The sequence below is a fragment of the Natrix helvetica genome (genome assembly GCF_964273705.1).
Source record: "Natrix helvetica genome assembly, chromosome: 2".
In the NCBI taxonomy this organism is placed as follows: domain Eukaryota; kingdom Metazoa; phylum Chordata; class Lepidosauria; order Squamata; family Natricidae; genus Natrix; species Natrix helvetica.
This window is the reverse complement of record NC_138552.1, coordinates 138,048,224-138,071,392: the sequence shown is the minus strand read 5'-3', so window position 1 is coordinate 138,071,392 and position 23,169 is coordinate 138,048,224. Positions and strand designations below refer to the sequence as shown.

The following is a 23,169-nucleotide window of genomic DNA, read 5'->3' as shown; positions in this document are numbered from 1 at the left end:
CTCCCGTCAAGGCTTCGCGCAAGTCATCTCCCCGCCTTCCGGTTAAAGGCATCTAAATCAATCCCCCCTCCGCTTTTCTGACCTTGAAGCTTGGGGACTTTCCGCCAGCGGCCAGTAAAGGTGGTCTCGAAAAAGCCTGTTGTGGGATTAGCGTTATTTGGGGTGCGGGGGTTAAGGTTAAGGATTTAGAGGGAGGGAGAGAGAGAAAGATACACCTCCCTAAAATCTCAAATCCCGGCAAATTTACTTTCCCCCAATTTTCCCTGACGGCCTATTTTAATCGGGCGCCTGATTCGGACAGCTATAGCTTCCGGAAAGGCCCTCCCGGTCACGCCTCTCTCTCGCGCTCTTACCCACGTGGGCTGGAGACTTCCAGAAAGCCGTAGTCGGCGGCGCGCGCGTTTCTTTTCCGCTGCTCCGCTCCTTCCGCGGCCTTCCTCTTTCTCTCTCTCTCTCTCTCTCTCTCGCTACCACCATGTTGAGCGCTGCCCGCGTGCTCGTCCTGCGCCGTGGAGGGGGAGTCCCGGGGCCTGCCCAGGTAAGGCCCGCCGGAGGAGGGGGGGGGAAGGCAGCGGCAGTGGCAGTTGCCGGTTCCTTTCCCGGCAGCAGAAGGGAGTAAAGGGCGTTCGGGGACAAGCCCCCCACCACCATTTTTTTAAACGGGACCCTTTATTGCGTGTCCTTTTAGCCTTGTGGGCAAGCGGGGAGCCGCCGCCGCCTGGGCCAGGTCTTGCGCCATGACCGTGCCGTGATTTTTACAGTCAGGAAGCCAGAATAATTTCCACGGCGGCATCGACGCCAAGAAAAAAAGAAAGGAAAGGAAATCCCCCCCCCCGCGCCACCAAATGGATCCGTCTCCTTTTACTAAGCAGGCTCGTTAAATTGCTCATCATCGTGATGCCTCCGGGCAAAATAGGAAGGCGGCGGTTGTTTTTCTCAATATGTTGGACGATGGGCAGTCACGATGGGGCGATTGCCCCCCCCCCAATCTTTTAGAGCAGGTGTCTCCAACCTTGGCAACTTTACCACGTGTGGACTTCAAACTCCCAGATTTCGGTGGCTGAGGAATTCTGGGAGTTGAAGTCCACAGTCGTAAAGTTGCCAAGGTTGGAGACCCCTGTTTTATAGAGAACAAGATGTATTTGAATAAATTGTGGTTTAGAAACGCCGAGCCTCTCGGGATTTTATTTCATCCCTTCCCTTATGCAACTTATGCAACTTATGCAACCTCTTTGTGGAGGTAGTAGGCCTGACTGACTTCTGTCTAAACACCCTGCCAGTTCGGGTGCTTTTTCACAGGAGAGAGCTGGGCTTCATCGTCTGTATAGCAGCCCCTGAATGGAACGACACGGAATGCAATGGATGAAGAACCAGGGATTAGAAAAAACACCCACCCACCCCCAGCGGTACAGCCACTGCTTAGTAAGGGAAGGAGCCACGTGCTCTGCTGCCACTTTCAGCTGGTGAGAAGCAGCGCCTTGCATTCCTTGGGCTGGCAGAAGGCAGCTCTTCCTTCTTGTTTTTCATTAATAGGGCATTGAACCATTTTGGTACTTAAGATCCACTGTAAAGGCAGCAAAGTTACATTAAGGCAGCACCCCCCCCCCCCCCCAGAAGAATGAAAAATATATTCCCCCCTCCTCTCTCTATATAGAGAGAAACAGAGACCCAAAACAATTCCTCTTCCCTTAATTCAGCCCAGCTTGCCAAAAGGTTGGATACCCATGCCTTAAGGTATAATGGTTTATAGTATAATTTTATGATATTCTTTAAACAAATGGTAAAAGTAACAAATGCCAAAACTAAGGTATCTGAAATTATATCTGTGGGCTATTTAAAATACAACAGTTAATGCAGAGTAGAAATTTCCTTGAATTGTAGCATTTCTTGGGGTGTGTTTCTTGGATAGAAGTTTTCAGATCTACTGATATTGTGGTTCTTTATGAATGAGTCCTCTTGAATGTGCTCAGACTTGTTTATTTTTATTTAGTACTATTTAAAAGTACTGTCTTAGTACTTTTATTAGTAGTAGTACTGCGTCTTTTACTATAAGCAATTTTACTGATACCCTTTCCAAGGGGTGAGGGAAAGATCTTGCTTAACTGAATTTTTTTTTGGATAGGATTCACTCCTCAGGAGAGGTATGTTTGGCAGATAAAGCATGGGAGTATATTGAAAGAAGACAACATTATCAGTGAAGAATGCAAGTCCTCTTTATAAATACATGGTTATTGGCTTTGTTGTTTTTGTAGATCATCCGGAATGGTTTAAGTCAAGATATTCTCAGAACTGTAGCAAGCAGGAATTATGCGTAAGTAATGAAATTAAGGTTCAAAATGATTTTGTTGTGTATTAAAATGAAGAATGGTTGCTGTTCAGGAAAGTTTTGTAAACCTCATAGCTTTTAACTTTTTCATATGTGGATGAAAAAATCCTGTGAAAACCATGACATTTCTGAAAAAAATCTGTTCTATTGCAGAAATGGACAGCAATAAAGGGAGGGGGAGAAAAGTGAGAACTAGAAATCAGGGTAATGAATACATATTTGATAGAATCTGACCAAAATGTGCATCTGCATATTTTCTTACTATTTTCCACAACTTACAAGAAACAGAAGAGAATTAAAAAATCAGTTTCAGTTTCTGCTGATATTCAGATTTTTGAAATCTTTGGAGATAAATATAATGTAATATCAAAAGATGATGGCCCTTGAGCATAAATTGCATCTAAAATGAGACTACAATTCTAATTGCAAAACTTAAGACAGCACTAGGAATGTGTATTGCAATATAAATAGTTTTTGTAATTGAGATGATATGAAAGATGAATAAATGATTAAATGGAGCAAAAGAATAATAAAAATGGAAGTGGAGCATAAAACCTTGCATTTTGCCAAAATCTTTATAGGAAATTTGAATTTTCAGAAAGGATTTTAAATTACACAGGCTGTCTGGGAAGCAATGACATTCATAAAAAAACAAAGAGAAAGGGTGGTGACATTGGTACTGCTGGGAATAATGACGTTTGGGCAAGCAGAGGTCATTGGGGACGAATGGAAAAGGCAAGGTAATAGAGAAATTTAAAAGCAAAGCAATACAGGTAGTCTCCAACTTATTGCTAGTCATTTAATACAGGGGTATCCAATGGGTTGTGGAAGTGGTGGGTGAGGGTGTGCACGTGCGAAGCTGCAGTTGTGAAAACAGCACGCATGTACAACCCCCCCTCCCCTTTTTGCTGGTCCATGGAACCAGAAAGGTTGGTGACCACTGGTTTAATGTTCAAAGTTGTGAGCTTAGCAAGACTGTTTTACAGCTTGCAAAACATTTCCAGCTGTTAAATGCCCCCCCCCCCCCCCCAATATCACTGCATTTTGGGTGCAACTTGGTTACAGCATCTTGAGATCACATGACCATTTATTTAATCAGCTTCCAGCAAAAGATGCCCATTTGGGAGAATGGATTTGCTGGATGACTGCAGTGTTGCTTAACAATCATAAAAACAGTCAAAAAATCAGGTCTGGTCATGTGGGTGCCTCAACTTATGATCACAAGGCCAACACAAATTGCAGTCCCAATTCTGATCATAAGTTGAGGACCTATTATGGTATATTTATTTCTTTGTCAATTATGTTAACTGTACACATTTTCAATGTAACAATGTTATTTTTGAAGTTATTTTTTTTAAAAAACCCTTTTGAATATGTATGTGTGTACATATAATGTGTGTATGTTATACTGTGTGTATACAATATATACTATGTACATTGCAGCTTGAGGTCACATGACCATTTGTTATAGCTTCATATAGCAGCTGAGGTCTTTGCTAGTACCAAGCTTTGTTCTATTCATAGCATGTGAACAATCATTTTAAATTATTTTGCCTTATATTTTCTTTGAAAACATTTAAGCTGAACAGAGTATTTGGATAAACTAACAAAGGAAAATATATTCATGCAAATATATCCATATCCATGTATGTGCAAAATATATGCTGAATTTTGTTAGCCAAACTGGGTGGTATATGGTATAGATATGATGCTGTTAATGGTATAGATTTGATGCTGTTATTGGTTGACATTAGATAGCTTTGGTATTGATATTTCATTTGGTATGACTAAGAGCTACATTGGCTGTAATTACTGGGAATTGTAGCCATAACCATCTGAGAGACTGCTGTCTTGGGGAAGGCAGTACTAATTGGTTAAGAGGTTTTTTTAAAAAAAATCTCAGTTGAATTTTTTAGAAGTAGAGAGTAAACACACCATTTACTCTGCAAGTCTAGGTGCTAAATTCCCTTTAAGCCTAATTTCTTTACATTTCCCTTTCAGCTCAGAAGCAATCAAAGGAGCAGTTATTGGAATTGATCTTGGCACAACCAACTCTTGTGTAGCAGTCATGGAAGGGAAGCAGGCAAAAGTGAGTCAAATCAGATTGCTGATCCGACTCAGGATTTTTATAAATTTGATGATTGTTGCCCATATCAACTAATTCTTTTGTCTTGTGCAGGTGCTTGAGAATTCAGAAGGTGCCAGAACCACCCCTTCTGTTGTGGCATTTTCCAGTGAGGGAGAGCGATTGGTTGGCATGCCAGCTAAAAGACAGGCAGTAACAAATCCTAACAATACACTCTATGCAACCAAGCGTCTGATTGGGCGGCGATTTGATGATCCAGAAGTGCAGAAAGATATGTGAGGAAACATTTTTTAATTCTTAAAAAAATGAACTGCGTACCTACATGTATTTGCACCTATGATCCACATTTTTTAATGTTTGGAAATTAAATAATTCCAGAGTTGTTCTCAAAGTAACTGAAGTATGTGAAGTTTCATCTACAATAGTGTTCTGATTTGTTGGGATGCCCGTAGGAAGTTGCTAGGAGATTTGAAGATGTTCTGTTTTAGAACTATGGTTTTCATAAATAGGATTTGAGTTCTCTGAAAACCAGTCTCTATTTCAATAAACTCACAAGCTTTCCAAATTTAACCCTAAGTATTGTGGATGGGAGATCAGAAGGAAACAGTTAACATAGATACATAATATTGGCTTGCTGTTTTTTCACTGATGGAAAATTTAATATTGGGGTTTAGGGGTAATATTAAAGTAATAGTAATAAATATATTAAGATATTAAAGTCTGCTAACTTTGATCTTTTACTAAAGGATTGTATTAGTCCAATTCTTTTAAAGTTGTGACAGTTTTAAATAGAAATATTCTTTTGACTCAAGCTTGATTTCTGGTGTTTTTTGCCATTATATATGTGAGGGATTCCGCAAGAGGCTAAAGGGAAAACATCTTAGTCTTTTCTGAAGACTTTTCTCCCTTCCTTAATCCCTTCTAAAACTTTATCTTAGTGATGGGGGAAGGACTTTACAGGGGATCACAGTAAAAAGAGCCTCTGGGACTAAAAGTTGGAATGCTTTGTGAAGAGGTTTCCCCTTAAACCCTTATTGCTAAGGTGAGCATAAGGTTTAGGGCTTGTCATCTGGCATGCAGAAGTCCCACCCCGTCTTGATCTGGGTTCTATGGCCTAGGAAAAACCTTGGCTTAGCCTATAGCTCTGGGATTTTTGCTAATATTCCATTTAATTATTAACCTATGTGCTTGTGATTAGGCTTTTCAGATCAGAATTAACTAGGCGTTGCCGCAAAGTGCTATGCTCTAACTTTCTGAAAACTTTTGTTATTTCAGCAAGAATGTCCCTTTTAAAATTGTACGTGCTTCCAATGGTGATGCCTGGGTAGAATCTCATGGAAAGCTCTATTCTCCAAGCCAGATTGGTGCTTTTATTTTAATGAAGATGAAAGAGACTTCAGGTTTGTACAAGCAGAATTTTGTAATTAATCTAAGGCAGTGAATGGCAAACCTATGGCACGCGTGCCACAGGTGGCACGCGGAGCCATTTGTCAGGACACGCAAGGCGCTGCCCTGTTAGCTGGCCAGCGTGCATGCGGGCGCTGGCCAGCTGAGTTCACCCTTTTTCAAAGGCATTTTTCGCCCTCCCCAGGCTCCAGAGGCTTTATAGGAGCCTGGGGAGGGCGAAAAGAGCCCCCCCCCCACTCCCCCAGAGATCCTCCAGAGGTTTCATGAGCTTCCCTGAAGCCTCCGGAGCGCAAAAAACTTGCCCTACGGGCAAACCAGAAGTTCGGGAACGGACTTCCTGTTTGCTCGGAGGGTTGTTTTGACTGCTCCGGAGGCTTCAGGGAAGCGTCCTGAAGGTACCTCAAGCCTTCGGAGCGCTCAAAACGACCCTCCGAGCAAACTAGAAGTCACTTCCTGTTTGCTCAGAGGTTTGTTTTGACTGCTCCGGAGGCTTCAGGGAAGCCTCTTAAAGGTCCCTGAAGCCTTTGGAGCACTTAAAACAACCCTCCAAGCAAACCAGAAGTCACCTCCTCTTTGCTCGGAGGGTTGTTTTGACTGCTTCGGAGGCTTCAGGGAAGCCTCCTGAAGGTCACTGAAGCCTCGGGGGGGGGTGTTTTTGCCCTCCCCAGGCTCCTATAAAGCCTCTGGAGCCTGGGGAGGGCGAAAAAAGCATGCAAAAATGGGGGGGTCGCGCCTGTAGTGCGCGCATGCGCACTGGGGGGGGTCACGCCTGTAGTGCGCGCATGCACACGGGGGCGTCGCACATTGCATTATGGGTGCGGCACGCCTGCACACGACCCCCCTGCGCTCCCCCCACTTATGGCCTGCGAGCAAAAAAAGGTTTGCCATCGCTGCTCTAAGGCTTCATTTCTAATTCAAATAACTTGCCGACGGGTAAAATATAGGTTTCTTTATGCCATTCAAAACTCACGCTTAGATTATTTGCAGTTTTGTTAGTTTGATTTGCAGCAGAAAACTGATATATGATTTGTCTGAAGGACTAAATGGAGATCTATAACCTTTTTATAAGGGGCGTGGCATCTCTTTTGCCAATTATCTCTATGCTTAAAACGCATTGTTCTCCAATGGAGAAGCAAATACAGAATTTGCACTGGCTAACTGGTATCCTTCCTATATATTTTGCTTGTGGTAGTTTTTGAGGGCAAGCTCAACATTTGCAATTAGTATAAAATATTGTTGCCAGGATCCAAGAAGTCTGAGATGCTGACTATAATGGTTGCCAACAAGATTCCAGGCCCAATACTTTTAAAGCTTAAACCCTTAGTACCATGCTTGTGAAGGGCTGCCTTTCCTCTATACACTTTTACCATACTTTAGGGGAATTTTCTCACACATACAAGTGAAAGACTCCCTAGGGCTAGCCTGAGAATTGGACCCTCTTCTTATTGGCTTGCATGCCTAAGACTTCTTTAAATAGTAGTTTTAACTGATTTTGTAATTAAATACGTTTCACAAAGTATTCTATTGATGCTCACTAATGTGGATGTCAATATTGCCCTGTTTGCATCTTACTTTTGGAGTCCTACCCTAAAAAGCTATTATAATTACATTTAGTTTTAGTCAAATGAAATATTAAGTAAATCTGTAATACTCTTGCAAGTTCTATAGTATAGCTACGCATATTTCTACCTAGATTAAAATATTTTAAGAGAATATCTTAATAGTGACCTCACTTAAAAATATGCTTCCTCTTCCATAGAAAATTACCTGGGGCATTCTGCCAAAAATGCTGTCATCACAGTTCCTGCTTATTTCAATGATTCCCAGAGACAGGTATGGTTGCAGAAATTGGGCTTCCATTTCTCTTGATGGAAGGAGAGAGATCAGGAGGATTTTTCCACATATGTTCCCTTATGGAACTATTTTGTGGGATCTCAGAATGTATTGCAGCTTGCTTTACTTGACAGTAGATAGTCATTTGTTTTCATTTACTCAATTCTCTCTACCCCACTTTTTTTGCCTAAAATTAGCATTCAAGGAAGATGTAACAAAAGGGATAAAATTAAAGCTCACCCATTAAGAACTCAAAACAGTGAAGTAAATATTGTATTTCTTCAAAGGAAAGATAATAAAGCTTCCCACAAAAGAGGTTAAATTGGGGTGAGGGGGATTGCGTTTCTAATGCTCTATTTGTAGCAAATCAAACTCAATATTCCCATTTTAGAAATACTGTATATTAAGTTGGTGGAAACAGCCTTTAGACAAATATTGTGGGAACACAGATAGATTACAACTTGCATCTACAGCAATTCAACTTAAACTCTTAAAAACCTACTTTGCATCAGAAGTTTTTATCTAAAATAAACCATAAGTAAAAATAATCCGTAATTCTCCTTCCTCTTATAGATCCTTGTATAGTTTATAATCTGTTCTGGATAATTTTCTAGAATAGGTTGAGAATGCATGGGCCATGGGTGGAAGGTGACTGAAGAAAAGGTTCCTTTGCAGAAACAAGCATAATTTGCACTCACCTCTTTGGGTTGGGTTTTCCCTTGGTTGAACAAGCAGTACCTAATAGATTGCTGTTTTCTTCAAAGGCCACTAAAGATGCTGGCCAGATTGCTGGATTGAATGTTTTGAGAGTTATTAATGAGCCAACAGCTGCAGCCCTAGCTTATGGATTAGATAAGGTTGAAGACAAAGTGTAAGTATACAATAGTTCCCTGCGTTTTGCAGTATTACTTCTTGGAGTGTGTGCTTTATTAGTTTATGTTACCTACTGGAGCAGCAGATGTGCTAATTCCTTTAGCTGCCAGCTTCAGTGTATAGCTTTACATAAAGAGCACTGTTTAAGACCTATAATGAATCGGAAGGCTTTCGGGTAAATTTTCAGTTGAATGCTTAACAAACCAAGTGATACACTTTTATCAGAGATAGAAAGAAGTTGAACATATTTTACAGAAAGACAGGAGTTGGATCTATTTGCATACCATTTTCTATGCAGAACGAAGGCCGTTATGCCAAAAGAACATTATAATGTGGTGTTATAAATAGACACTTCTAAGATCAGTTTATTAGATGCTGTGATAATGGATGAACTCTGAAAATCTAAGATTAAATATACCTCATGGTGCTATTTATATGGTGCTAATGTATGTCTTTCTCCTCTCCACCCCCCCCACCCCTTTTTTTTTTTTTTTTAGTATTGCAGTTTATGATTTGGGTGGTGGCACGTTTGATATTTCTATCTTGGAAATTCAGAAGGGAGTGTTTGAGGTCAAGTCCACAAATGGTGACACTTTCTTGGGTGGCGAAGATTTTGACCAGGGCCTCTTGCAGCATATAGTTAAAGAATTCAAAAGAGAAGTAAGCATTTTGTATATTTTACACTGATTTTCAAGGAACTCTTTCAAGTGTAAATTTAATTTGAAAAAGAAAACTCTAGTGCTAATATTCCAGAATTTGTGTTTTACTTAGCCAAAATATCTCACTGTTTTTCATCATGCTATTGTATTCGATTTGTACCATTGTTTCCTACTTGTATAATTCAGTAGCTATTTTGCAAAGCTTATCTCTGCCTCATAAATATTACTTTGAGGTGGCGTAAGACATAAACACATTTAATGTTAAAATAAGTTGATTTCTTTTAATAGCCATTCTGTTCTCCCACACACACACAGACACACACACACAAACAGGATGAGTTTCACAAAGACATGCAACAGGTTTTTCAAATTTAGGTGTTTGGGAGCTGGGATAGTACAGTCTTACCAGTTTTCTATCCTTACTGGGAATGCTCCCTCCTGTGGGTTCTTTTGAGGTCAGAACACTTCAGACAAGATCAAAACTGCCCATTTTGAAATTGGATTAAAACATTCCAGTTAAGCAGATAATGCATTTCCTTAGTATTTCATGCAGTTCCATTATGAAAGTACTGAAGAAGGTTATAGAGCAACTGGTCCTGAAATTACTCTGTAGAAATGTGTAGCATGGATTTCCTTCATGCTATATGCTTTGTGTCCTTCCCTGGAGGTGTTCAGACGATAATGAAGTAAAGTCAAGACGCATCTCAGTATAATTTTTGAATCTACCTTGTATATCTATATTGCAGTCCAGACTCATAGATCTCTACCATTGAGGATGTTATCTGCATATACTAATATTTTCATTTAATTATCCTTTTAAGAAAAAACTATGAGCCAAATCTAAACTTGGAGAAGTTGCTTGAAGGAGAAATGTATACATTGATACAGGGAGTTTATTGGATCATTAACAAGGGGGGGTTGCATATTGACTTTTACCAATTTGTATAAATGAATGCACTTATTTTTCAAAATATGCTTGCTACTATTAATACAGTAGCAAGGATAAATTTCCTCATCATTCTTGATCTAGCTTAGTTTGTATGTTCACAATTTAATAATTAGAATGCAAGTAGAATAGAACTGGAAATGGTTATCTAGCATTTTTGAGTGGGAATGTGTATAGCTACTGGGAACCATAGTATGGGATTAGAAGCAGATTATGGCTCAAATACTTTTCTTCAAATGGGAATTTTAAAAAGATTTTTAGCATCTGTAATATAAAGACAAAATCTTCCATGGTATATGACATTTGTTGTAAAGTCACTTAAACAATGGGCTTGCCTAGTATTAAGGATTGATGTTACTTATCTTCCTTAGAATTCAGAAAGAATCAATTTGAATGTTGATTGTGTGGCCAGTTGTGGATTATCTGTATTAAGCTTTCATTCTAATAATGAGATTTATTTAGTGTTTAATCAAGATTACATAGAAGACAGTGAACTTCAACACTTGTCCTTTTCTTTTTAGACAGGGGTTGATCTGACTAAAGATAACATGGCTCTGCAAAGAGTGAGGGAAGCTTCCGAAAAAGCAAAATGTGAACTTTCTTCTTCGGTCCAGGTGAGGAACTGAAAATGAGCTACATTTGGTGGATCCTCAGTGGCAGGCCTTTTATGCTGTAGCGTCCACATTATGGAATCTTCTCCTGGACCCAATAGATGCTTTGAGATTGCAACAATTTAGAAAGGCTTGCAATTTCCCACTTACCAAAATTGACTCCATTTTAACCATATATCAACCACTGAACTGATTGTTCTTGAGACTCAAGTATGTTGTAATACTATAGACAAAATACGAATCTTCAAAGTTAATAAAATACTATTTGGAGATATATGGCAGAAAAGACAATCCCTTCATGGTTTTACTTCTAATCTTGTACTCAAAGGAAAATTGAAATATTGATGGAAGTCATGGGTGAGGTGGTATTGTAGTTTTCCAATAATTAATGCTGTGATTTTGAGTTCTGGAAAAAATTTGATAGCCATTCAGTAAAATGTATTGAATTAGGAATTATCCCCTTAGAGACTTACTTAAATGAACCACACCAAGAGAATACATTCTGGACAATTAATTGGCTTTCTAAGAAAACTTTCTACTTGGATGGTGCCATATCCATTAAGGACAGTAATTATTTGTAAGATGTGACGGATCAATCTGGAAACAATGTATCCTGAAAAAAATCAAATAGCTGCATCACAGAATACTTTTCAAATAAGTATTGTTCTAATTCTAATTGTTCTTACTTATTTCTAATTATTATTAATCTTGTATTGCAGACGGACATTAACTTGCCATACCTTACAATGGATGCCTCAGGACCGAAACATTTGAATATGAAGCTGTCACGATCTCAGTTTGAGGGGATTGTGGCAGATCTGATTAAAAGAACAATAGCACCTTGTCAGAAAGCCATGCAAGATGCTGAAGTTAGCAAGAGTGACATCGGAGAAGTCATCTTGGTTGGTGGCATGACTAGAATGCCAAAGGTACAATCATTCCCCTTTGACTTGATGTACTTGAAGATCCTGTCATTGCAGTCTGGCCAAGTGCCCTTTGGACTATGCTTTGCTTGTTTTTTAAAAAAAAATCCACAAAAATAAAGATGTGTTAATCAGTAGAGATGGCTGTGTAGAAGTAACCTTAACCCTTTATATGGGGTATTCTGCTGTTTTTGCAGAATTACTGTTATCCTTTCTAAATCTGAAACCTAAGCTAGCTTTGATGATGAGTCTACAGTAGTCTTCAAGATACAACAGGTCAGTTAACAAAGGCTCAGTTCCAGCAGACAGCCCCAAATTTAGTAAGACCATGTTTCAAAGTTATGATGAGGGCAGTGCCCCTGGGGTGCTCATTTGCCCTTACGACCGACCATCCCTGCACCTCTCCTACCCTATGATTCCACTGTACTTAGGCCTGCTCCCCACACCCATCAATCTTCACACTTACCTTTTGGAGCTTTCTGGACCTCATGGAAAGAGGAGGGAAGGTCACATATCTGTGGTCTGTGCAGAGGCCACCATCATTTTGTTCCAACTCTTGAGTGCTGGGACAAAAATGGCAACTGCCAGACAAATTGCTTCATTTTGCTGGCTAACAGGGTCTGCCGAACGCTGCAGAAAGCTTCTGCAGGAGTGCAGACATCAGTAAGGCAGCAAAACTAAGCAGTTTGCCCCCAGCTGCATGATAGTGACCTAATGGCAGCGGCCATTTTGTGGATGACAAAATGGCTACTTCCAGACCATACCATGCAGCCACACGAAGCAATCCATTCCAGTGCTCTGGAAGGCCTCCTATCCCTTTAAAAGTAAGTGAGGAGGAGAGTGTTTGACCTGGTGGGGTGGGAATCACTTTTAAGGTCTGGGGGACCCAGTGGCAGTGGGCAAAGGCCTGTGGGGAGTCAAGTGGTGGGAAGCAGAGCACAGGACATCTTGTGGGGTGAGGAAGGGCCAGGGCAGGTGGGCCTGTGCTAGGCTTCCAAGGGCCATTGAGGCACCCCGTTCTCCACTTAACAATCTGGGCATTTAGCAATTCATTGGGGAGAGCAGCGACAGGAGGGGGGTTGTAAGTTGAGATGTTTTGCCTAGCAACTTTCACAACATGCATCTGTAATGGTTAGGTAGGTTCCGTTACAGTTGTATCTTGAGGACTACCGTACTTTCTTCAGATTTAAAAAAAAATTGTGGGGTTTTGTTTTTGTCATTATATCAGCATTCTATTCAGTGTATAAACGCTGGAAGATATTTAAAGCATTGAAAGTGATTTTTCAGCTTGAAGTAGATTATTTCTTAGATTTGTGGGAAGCAGTAATTTCACAGAAGGAATGTATGGTCTTCTTGTAGCATCTTACGTATAGCCATTTATTATACTTTTTTCATGTGGATTAATTTCGTGGACTGGACTCGTGTTATTCTGGGCATAGCTTACTGCAAAGTCAAAGAGTAAATGTTCCTCATCCTGTTTCAGGGCAAATGGAACACTCCTGTAGGATATTACAATGGTCTTGCATACTTTTATATCTGAGCTTCCAAATTCCATGCTCCTTTCAGGTGCTGAATCCACCTGCCACCTTCTGTGGTATGTGACTCTTTTTCTGGTGTATTGCTGATAAATATGAATGTATCCATACAGGTACAGCAAACTGTGCAAGATGTGTTTGGGCGTTCTCCAAGTAAAGCAGTCAATCCTGATGAAGCTGTTGCCATTGGCGCTGCCATCCAAGGAGGAGTGTTGGCTGGAGATGTCACTGATGTGCTGTTGTTGGATGTCACTCCACTCTCCCTGGGAATTGAGACACTAGGTGGAGTTTTCACGAAGCTTATTAATAGGAATACAACTATCCCAACCAAGAAGAGTCAGGTGAGAAGATGTGTTCTTAATTTTTTTCTCAATATTTGAAAGTCATCTAAATTTAGTCATTGTTGCCCCACTCTCTCTCCCGAAACATTCTGCCATTATAAATAGGCTTAAACATACAACCGTAGTTGACTCCAGAATTTTGGGCAGAGTTGTTCAGGTTAGTATGTTGAGTCACCACATGACCAAACTTGGTTTTACAAGTGTTTTTACAAGATTCACTGTGGTGATTAAGTGAATCACAGAGTAGATAATCAAACCACATGGTTGAGAGGCTGAATCTAGTTTATTCAATGGGCATGATTTGCCACAAATGAGAAAAAGATGTTGCAAAAGGAGGATTATATGACTACAGGAGGCTGCAACAGGTTGTCAGACTCCTGAAATGCATTTATGTGTCTGTGGGGGTGGTGCGGCACTTGTGACTTCATCTTTCTGGCATTTCGTGTGCTTTCTAACAGTTATTGGAGCAGGTACTGAGGTTCTATTCTGTTCCTGGCAGGAAATTACCGTATCATGTTACTTAGTTAAATGATGGTGTTAAGTAGCATTAACGGAATGAAATGTGCTTTGCTTCCACAGGTATTTTCTACAGCTGCTGATGGGCAGACTCAAGTAGAGATCAAAGTTCATCAGGGTGAACGGGAAATGGCTAGTGACAATAAACTACTTGGCCAGTTCACATTGGTATGTTGGAATCCTGCTGAATGCATTTTTTAATCTAAAATAATAGTTATTAATGAAAAGAAAGTAATTTTTACTTTTCCTATTAAAACACAAAGCTTCCCTAGAACAGGACATAATATTTGATGAAAATTCTTCATTTAAGTACCTTTAAATTATTAAGTTTGGCAGATAAGTATGGAAACAGATTGCTATAACATTAATTTGGTTAAAGAAGAAACTTCTTCACGGTTATAGAACGTATACACACGTCATGATGCTTTTCTGATAAAAATTTTCTAAGGTAAATTATGGAACCTTGTGCTAGGAAGGCATCTATAGTAAAACTTCCTGAGCACAAATACTAGAATTGTAAGAAAATTTAGTGATGTAGATAACTTTTCTTCTAGATTACTGTGGTTTCTCTTCAGATTTCATAAATCTTTTGCTTTAGTGAATAATAGATTGTACCAGTAAGTTCACTTTAGCTTGCTTGGAAAGACAGAGTTGATTACACTGATGAGCCTTCTCTAAGTCAACAGCAGTGTACCTTGTAATTCCAGGTTGGGATTCCACCAGCCCCAAGGGGAGTGCCCCAGATCGAGGTAACATTTGACATTGATGCAAATGGAATTGTTCATGTATCCGCAAAAGACAAAGGTACAGGACGAGAACAACAGAGTGAGTACTTGGATTGTTGCTGCTTTAAAAACTGAAGGGCATTGTTGAGAGCCTATTACTGCAAAAGCCAGCTAGGAGGATAAATATAGAACGGTTTGTTGCAGTATATTGCCAAAATGTGGTAATATTTTATCATTGCATTTCTGCCAAGTTTCCATTTTTCTAGAAATGCTTAATACAATCTTTGAGTTTTAGCGCTTGGCCAGAATCAACCTTTGTGTGCTATGATGCAATTATCAACACATCATTCTGAAAAGTGTGTGGAAGACTTTTGACTGAGCACAGCATGGAGGTAGATAACTGGTGTAATTTTGAAATTATAGATCAGTGATGGTGAACCTTTTTTGGCTCGCGTGCCATAAGTGGGGGGAGCGCAGGGGGGCAGTGTGCAGGTGTGCCACACCCATAATGTAATGTGCGACCCCCCCAGTGGGCATGCACGCACTACAGGCGCAACCCCCCCACCCATTTTTTGCATGCTTTTTTCGCCCTCCCCAGGCTCCAGAGGCTTTATAGGTGCCTGGGGAGGGCAAAAAGAGCCTCCCCCGCCCCCACAGAAGCCCTCCGGAGGCTTGAGGGACCTTTAGGATGCTTCCCTGAAGCCTCCGGAGCAGTCAAAACGACCCTCCGAGCAAACCGGAAGTCCGTTCGTGAACTTCCGGTTTGCCCGTAGGGCCAGTTTTTTGCGCTCCGGAGGCTTCAGGGAAGCTCATGAAGCCTCCGGAGGGCCTCGGGGGGGGGCTCTTTTCGCCCTCCCCAGGCTCCTATAAAGCCTCTGGAGCAAGGGTGAACTCAGTCTTGCGTGCCCTGGCAAATGGCTCTGCGTGCCACCTGTGGCACGCGTGCACTGTTATAGATAGTGCTCTTAAAGGTGGCAACCAAATAATACAGGTAGGCCTTGCTTAATGATCATCCATTTATCAACTGCTTGAAGTTACAGTGGTGAAGAAAGTGACTTGCGATTAGTCCTGGCACTTACGTTCATCACAGTGTTCCTGCAGTCACATATTTGTGATCTGGGTGCTTGGCAACCAGCTCACACGTACGACTGCCCTGCAACCGTGTGATTGCCATTCATAACCTTCACAGCCATTCTAAAAAGCAAAGTCAATGACAGGAGGTCACAAGTTATGGTCACACAGTTACTCAACTGTGAGTTATTTGCTGAATGACTGGCAAAAAATGGTTGCAAAATTGGGCGCAGCCCCATGTTGCCTCACTTAACAATCACACTTCTTAGCGATGAATTTTATAGCCCTTATTGTCGTCATAAGTCAAGGGCTACTTGTACATGACATCTAGTATGAAAAGCCTTAAAATGATAAAGGACATATGAAGTAGGAATTGTTAGCAATATTTTACATACTTTACATTCTACAGTCCTAGGCAGGCAAGAATATTGTCTAGTACGGTGGTTCTTAATCTGTGGTTAACGGACCCCTAGGGGGCTGCGATGTCACAGGGGGTCTTCCAAGGATTGAAGAAATTATGATTTAAATCTTAAGTTTTGGGAAAAGCTATTTAAAGGGGGTCCATGGTGAAGAAAGGTTGAGAATCACTGGTCTAGTAAAATGCATTAAAGTGGGAGCCCACAATGGTGTTAATATAGACTGGTTTAGGCAACCTAGAGTAGCATTTCCACGTTTGATGTTTTCCTGACATAAAATCTTTGCGTCAGGTGTGATTATGATCCATTAATATGAAATATTGCAATCCTGCTGTGTGTTGCATGTTGAGTTTGTTTAATGATAGCATGCTGTAAAAAGAAAATTACTTTACTTTCCTGTAGTTGTGATCCAGTCTTCTGGTGGTCTTAGTAAAGATGACATTGAAAACATGGTAAAAAATGCAGAAAGATATGCAGAAGAAGACAGACGGAAAAAGGTAATGTTGCCAAGATGGTTTCCATCTTATTGGCCTGACATTTATTTCAAATAAAAGTCAGCTATGGAGAATAGTTTCTGTGGTAACATCAATTGCACAGGATTTGTTTGAATTAAGAACACTTTGGTTTCCATTAGCTTGACTTTTTTAGAATGTTCTTTTTAAAATAATGAAATACAAAAAAAAAAAAAACCACAATAACAAGGGAAAAAGCCCAATTATATAGGACAGAAATCTGAATGATTTGAAAGTGACAAATAAAAAATGAAAACTAACAAAAAAGTCCATCAAATCAGGAAAATAAGATTCAATTTATATAAAATTAATCTTGGTCATGTCTGGCATCACAGAGCCAGAATTCCTCATGGTATGGGAAATTCCATGCTTTAGGAATATACTTCGGCATCACATCAAACTTCATAGCTATAATATTTCTTCCCCAAGTTGTATTGACATATATAGTAATTTGAAACCAAAACAAAGCAATCTGTAAAAAAAATCAAATCATGTGACTTAAAGAGCCTTCAAATTTCTGATTATCACAATATGAAAAATACTATGGTCCATCCCTTTGAAATATTCTTTCAGGGGTCTGGAACTGCTTTCAGTTCATATATTTCATACAGATGTGAATGCAACACAAATTACAAAGTGGGTTGCTATAGTTACTGCTTTTAAAGAGGAAGGTGAATCTGTGAATCAGAGAAGGATCTGAAGAAATTGGGGTTATTTTCCATTTAAATTAAAATAGGTTTTCTCATATTTTTTTCTATACTCCCAGATTTATTTATCCCTAATATTTACCCATACAAAACAAAAACCATATGCCATCTTCTAAGTAATGATGTCTTAAATTATCCCAGGAATTATTATTTTTTTACAAAATGGCCAAAATATCTCCTATACTGATCAATCCTAATGCCTTCTATGGTCAGTCATAAAAGAAATATATTTGCTCCCAAAAAGGAAATTCTTGAAAAAATATTTTCCTTGGTGGCCCTTAATTTCAAAATAGAAGGTCCCCCCCCCCCCATTCTACAACTACAGGGAAAAAACCTAATGGTAAAGTTGGTAGTATGCAAACATTTCCATCAATGGAATGGGTGTTTGCCATATTTAGCTAGTTTTGTTTTCCCTTTCAAGAATTCATTCACTGTGCACATTAAATAAGTGTCTTGTTGGCAAGATGCTTAGCTATTACAAATTGACTCTTATATTCTGTCTAACAAAGTTACTGTTTTCTTTAGGAACGTGTTGAAGCTGTTAACATGGCGGAAGGCATAATCCATGACACAGAAACCAAGATGGAAGAATTTAAAGATCAATTGCCTGTGGATGAAGTAGGTCTACCATGCTGCCTTTTTATAAAGGGTTTTTTTAAATATAAAATGAACTGTATGGATGTGTTGTGTTTCTTGGGCATGTTTTAAGTAAGTCTATCTTTCTAAATTTGTTTTGTAAATGCAATTTAGGAAACTATCACTAATTTGTTATTTTTTTTCCCCATAATGTTCACATTAACAACTTTTGCAATTCCTCAATCACGTAATCACTATGCATGTTGCCCTATGCCTAATCTGTTCCTCGCCCCTGCAGAGCAGAGATTGGAGAGAAAAGATTACAAGGGAGTAAGCAAGTACACAGTGGGGAATACACATCAAAAGCACAGGCAGCCACAATTGTGCTATCCAAACCGACCAGTGTATTCCCAGTGTGTGCCTTCTTGCTTTCTGATAATCTCTTATTCAATGAATGTAAATACAAACATTAATTTTATTCTTGTTAATTATTCTAGCATTAAGGAGAGCAGTCCAAAGAGCAGTGGTATGAATAGGAGGCAAACAAAAGCAAAAGAATTGGAACTGATTACTCTTTTCAGTTTCCAGCCACTCTTCTAGCACCAGGGTGAACATCCCAAAGGGCAGGGGAGAGAAAAGCATAGTTTTAGTCACATTATCTCCTACTTAGTGACTGCTTTACTTAGTCTCAATTGTGGTTGCTAGATGAAGACTACCTGTAATAAAGCTGAACTCACGAATTTAGTCTTAAATTTTCTAGCTTTGGTTTTTAAAATTCCTTCCCAGAATGTTTTCCTTCAAAGAATTGACTCCTGGGGATTACTATCCTCTGTGAGACTTGACACTTCAATCATATATATATATAAAATCAAACGAATGTATTTGCAGACTGTTGAAAGTAGTACATTGAAAACATGTTCTAGAAGAATTCCCTGGTTAAGCTAATTTTCTGTGTGCAGCAATGTTTTGCATTAGCATTTTGTTGAATGAATCCCTCTTGTATTCTGCGTTGGCATGCAGCCCAAGTTGATCACCTTAATTAGATTAGGCAATATGCCTGCTGCAATTGATACTGCTTCTCCAAGAAAACTACTTTTACACCTTACCTTTTTGTTAACCACTGAGTAAAAGGAAAATAGCATCTACAAACTATAGTGTAACAGATGATCTCCATTAGGCATCTATGTTTTTTCTCTTCAAATTGGAACACCAGGGGCTTCCGTTGTATAGTGCTCAAGATGGCTAGATGTCCACCTGCTTAGATTTATGAAGGCAACTGTATTTTTCCAGCCTCTTACCTTGTACCCAATATTTAGGATAAAGTTGAGAGGAGGAGCTTCCATCCTGTAGGCTACATGTGATATGCAAATATTCCTGTTATAGTCAACAGGATTGCAAAAAAAGCTTGCCTTCTTTGAACCCATCCTCTGTTTTCTGCATATGCCGAAATTGGGATTGGGTGGCTTTATGCTTTCTCTTAAAACTTGAAGAATGGTGTTTTCTTTCTCTGTCTTGCAGTAGTTCTTATGTTTCTAGGAGATGGCTTTGCGTGGTGGCACTTTGTAGGTCAAGAAAAGCTGTTCATGTGCTATAGGAGAAAATACTCCTAAAAGGCCCAGAGTTGCCTTTGGTGAATAGGCAGCTATATAAAATTGAATAATAAAATTCCTTCAAGTCATGCATCTAAATACCATCTAATCTGCAAGATACATCCAAAACCCAACCCAACAATCTATTATGGATGTTACAGCTGTGGGATAATGAAAGTAATTAGGCTTACATTTTATGTTACATTTTCCCTTTCACAAACATATTTTCCAACTGTTTGGGGCTGCAGTAATCAACAGGAAGAACTAAATGAGGACTAGCTTCATATCAGAATATTAATAGACATGGTTGGTGAGTTTTTATTTCTGAAGTCTCCCATTGTGAATATATCTAACACTTGATCATCAGTTGTGTGGCCTTCTAAAGTGATTTAAGTTGATTGTGTCTTGCTAATAGTATAGATTACCTGCTATTGTTATATATTCTACTAAAAGCTGCATTTTTTTGGCAATTCCTTTACAGTGCAACAAATTGAGGGAAGAAATTGCAAAAATGCGGGAGTTACTGGCTCGTAAAGATAGTGAAACAGGCGAAAACATCCGGCAGGCAGCAATGTCCCTGCAACAAGCATCCCTGAAACTTTTTGAAATGGCCTACAAAAAGGTAGGAGGACAACATATAGAAGGATCTGTCTGGGCAGAGAAAGACCCAGCTTCACATCCCAGAAATATGTGCCAATGACCTTAAAAAGGAACAACTAAATGAAGGAATGAAATGTAAACACAGCCAATGCACTGCTAACCCTTATGGGCTAAACTACTGATAATTTAGTAATTATCTCATATTTTCTCTAAGATCCTAAGGTTGGGTTAATAAACTTTAATTCTTCCTCCTCTAATCCCATTATCTTGATCATTAGTTAACATGTCTGATTTTGACTCAGTATGCTGTATAAGCCCATCTGCTGTGCAAACGCAGCCAGTAATTTATTCAGCAAATCACATGTAATTAATGATTCTTAGAATACATTTTTATTTATTTTTTGCTGTGTAAGATTCTGCACAGCATGGCAGGACACATAAATCATACCACAGAATAGGCATTTTTGTTTTTGCACATTCTTTTGTATACATACTGTACAGTGAGTTATACATTTTCAGCCCATGCTGTCGGGTGGAGGCATTTATAGAGCCTTTTGCTGGGAAAGTAGGAGCCATAGCGCTTCTCTATAACATTAATTCTGCTTAAAGATTAACTGACTTGCATATGTTCACAGATTTTAAAAATATCTCCGGTTTCATAAAAATTAATCTCTCTCTTTTGGTCAGTTGTATATCATTCAGAATAAAAACAAGAGTTTATCTTTTTCAGCATGAGAGTTAAGTATGCAATACGGAACATTCATATAGTTGGTCCCTCTGGTGTTGAGGCATCTGTATCCCTACAGATGTTCCTGAAGTAGAACTCCCAACATCCTTCTTAGACATTACTCTTCAGCTTGTATTTAAATCAGTGGTCAGATGTCTAGCTAAAGTATTAAAACTCCCATTAATCTTCAAGTCTGAATTCTGCTTCAAGAATGCAGAATGTTTCTGCGATAGTAGTACTACCATATCTAAATGCAGATATCTTCATTCTGTTGCTAGAGGATCCCAAACATAATATTTATCAGAAGATAATGTTGGTTGGGGTGATTCTTCCCACATTCTGAGTTGTTCCTTAGGGCAAGAGCACATGACCAAAACTGAACCAATACCGTGCTTTGTTCTCTTCACAGATGGCATCGGAGCGGGAGAGTTCTGGAAGTTCACATGGCTCTGGCTCACAAGAGTCAGGGAGCTCTGGGGATCAGAAGGAGGAAAAGCAGTAAATTGCAACCTTGTGTAGACTGGAACAGAAAGAGGACACTATTCCACAGCTTCATAGCCAAAGGACTTTCCTGAGCAGCTGTGGACTGATTTATGTCTTACTGTGTTTTTGCAGTATTCTATACATACTTTCTGAAATGTATAAATTTAGTCAAATTGCTATCTGATTTAAAAAAAAAATTAGTGCAAGGTAACTTTTAGAGGCCAGTGACTGTTTTCACTGGGAATTCCTGGCAATCTTACTTCTGAGCAGAAGGAATTGGCATATTTAATTTGAAGGTCTAGAAACCATGTCTCAAATTCAGATTTGGGAGTAGGATTCATCGTTGCTGAATTGTGAATTCCATCCTTAATAACGGAGTCTCCTCTGGAAACAGGTTTCTGCTTCTGGGAAGAGATGATATTGGGACCTGTGGTCATCAGCTGACAATTTACTTGGGAAAGTATAAGCAGATCTACACCTTAGCTTTAATATAAAAAATGTGACTTATTTTAATATAGCATCACCCACAAAACAACGTGGATACTCCATGCATTGTTTTCGTGGACTTTCTGCTCTGTCCAATGTCTTTTTCCTTGCAGGAAATCTGATTCCCTATTAATAAATTGTTCTCAGTTGACCAAGTAGTCTGTAAAAATTCTGATTTCCTTGCCCCAGTGGTATTCCTAGATACCATTCCTGCTGTAGACCCAAGTTGCATTTTTTTATTTTTATTTTCACAGGTAGTTCCCACAAGTGGTAATGTATATGAATGTAATCTTGCAGAATCCAAATAAAGAGTTATATTGCGCTTTGTGCTTCTTTGGTACTCTCCTTATCAAATGAGAAGCAAATGAGGGGTTTCTTTCCCCTCTGTTAAGGTGTGTCTCAAAAAGCATAATTCTTCATTGCTGACCTGCTACACAATTTTGAGAATGTGCTAAACGAAAAGAATGAAAGATTTTTGAGCTAATGCAACTTGCTCTGATAAAAGTTGTATCTGACAACATTCTTTGTGCTGCATTTAAAAAGTTGGCGCAAAACCGACAATCCTGGGAAGGGTAGGGAAAACTAACTGCCAGGAAAGTCGGGCATCTTTATGGAGCAGATGCATGTGTATTAGTGCACTTTCAAGTCAATTGCCTGGACAAATCTCTGCAGTTTTCTTGGTAAGGTTTTAGGGAAGTCGTTTGCCGTTGCCTGCTTTTACGGTTTTTAGAGTTGTAATATAGTTCTGCCCAGAGTTTGTTATAGGATGGGTAGCTGTACAAATGTTTTAAATAAATAAGGTCCCCCAGCTGGCTTCATGCCTAAGTCATGATTAGAACTCATGCTCTCCTGGTTTCTAGCTTGATGCCTTAATCCCATGATGGTGAACCTATGGTACAGGTCACCCCAGGTCAGATCTCCGTGGCGTTTCTCTCGTGAGCTTCTGTTTCCCTGCACAAACAACGAAACAAGCTCACGAAAGAAAAATATCTTGTCTCTTGTCACGCTGCCAGTGTTGGGATGCCCCGCCTCCTGCCGGCCAGCTGGTCTTCAGGTCTCTGCTGCACATGTACGCATGTGTGCTTATTTGCACATGTCAGCACACGTGTGTTCACCTTTCAATTTGAGCATGTGCCCATGCACAGTTTGAGCACTCTGTCTAAACGGTTCTCCGTCACTGCCTTAATCACTGCACTACACCAAACCAGCTTTTCATTTTAC

General features: G+C 39.7%; 1 protein-coding gene across 1 annotated transcript; it reads left to right on the top strand.

Moving 5' to 3' along the window:
- Positions 1-344: 344 nt before the first annotated feature.
- Positions 345-22,270, top strand: HSPA9 (heat shock protein family A (Hsp70) member 9). The gene is made up of 17 exons (XM_081941343.1): positions 345-538; positions 2,253-2,311; positions 4,328-4,415; positions 4,506-4,687; positions 5,688-5,812; positions 7,579-7,652; positions 8,417-8,523; positions 9,023-9,185; positions 10,652-10,744; positions 11,461-11,670; positions 13,313-13,540; positions 14,120-14,224; positions 14,764-14,881; positions 16,671-16,765; positions 18,013-18,105; positions 20,134-20,274; positions 21,389-22,270. The coding sequence occupies exons 1-17, from the start codon at positions 476-478 to the stop codon at positions 21,479-21,481; spliced, it is 2,037 nt and encodes a 678-aa protein (XP_081797469.1). The 5' UTR covers positions 345-475; the 3' UTR covers positions 21,482-22,270.
- The last annotated feature ends 899 nt before the right edge of the window (positions 22,271-23,169 follow it).

What these genes read in the sequence shown, in the direction of transcription:
- HSPA9 (XM_081941343.1), top strand. Translation starts at nt 476, where the DNA reads ATGTTGAGCGCTGCCCGCGTGCTCGTCCTGCGCCGTGGAGGGGGAGTC. An exon ending in GTAGCAAGCAGGAATTATGC is followed by an intron (nt 2,312 to 4,327) that starts GTAAGTAATGAA and finishes TTTCCCTTTCAG; the next exon opens with CTCAGAAGCAATCAAAGGAG. An exon ending in GAAGATGAAAGAGACTTCAG is followed by an intron (nt 5,813 to 7,578) that starts GTTTGTACAAGC and finishes CCTCTTCCATAG; the next exon opens with AAAATTACCTGGGGCATTCT.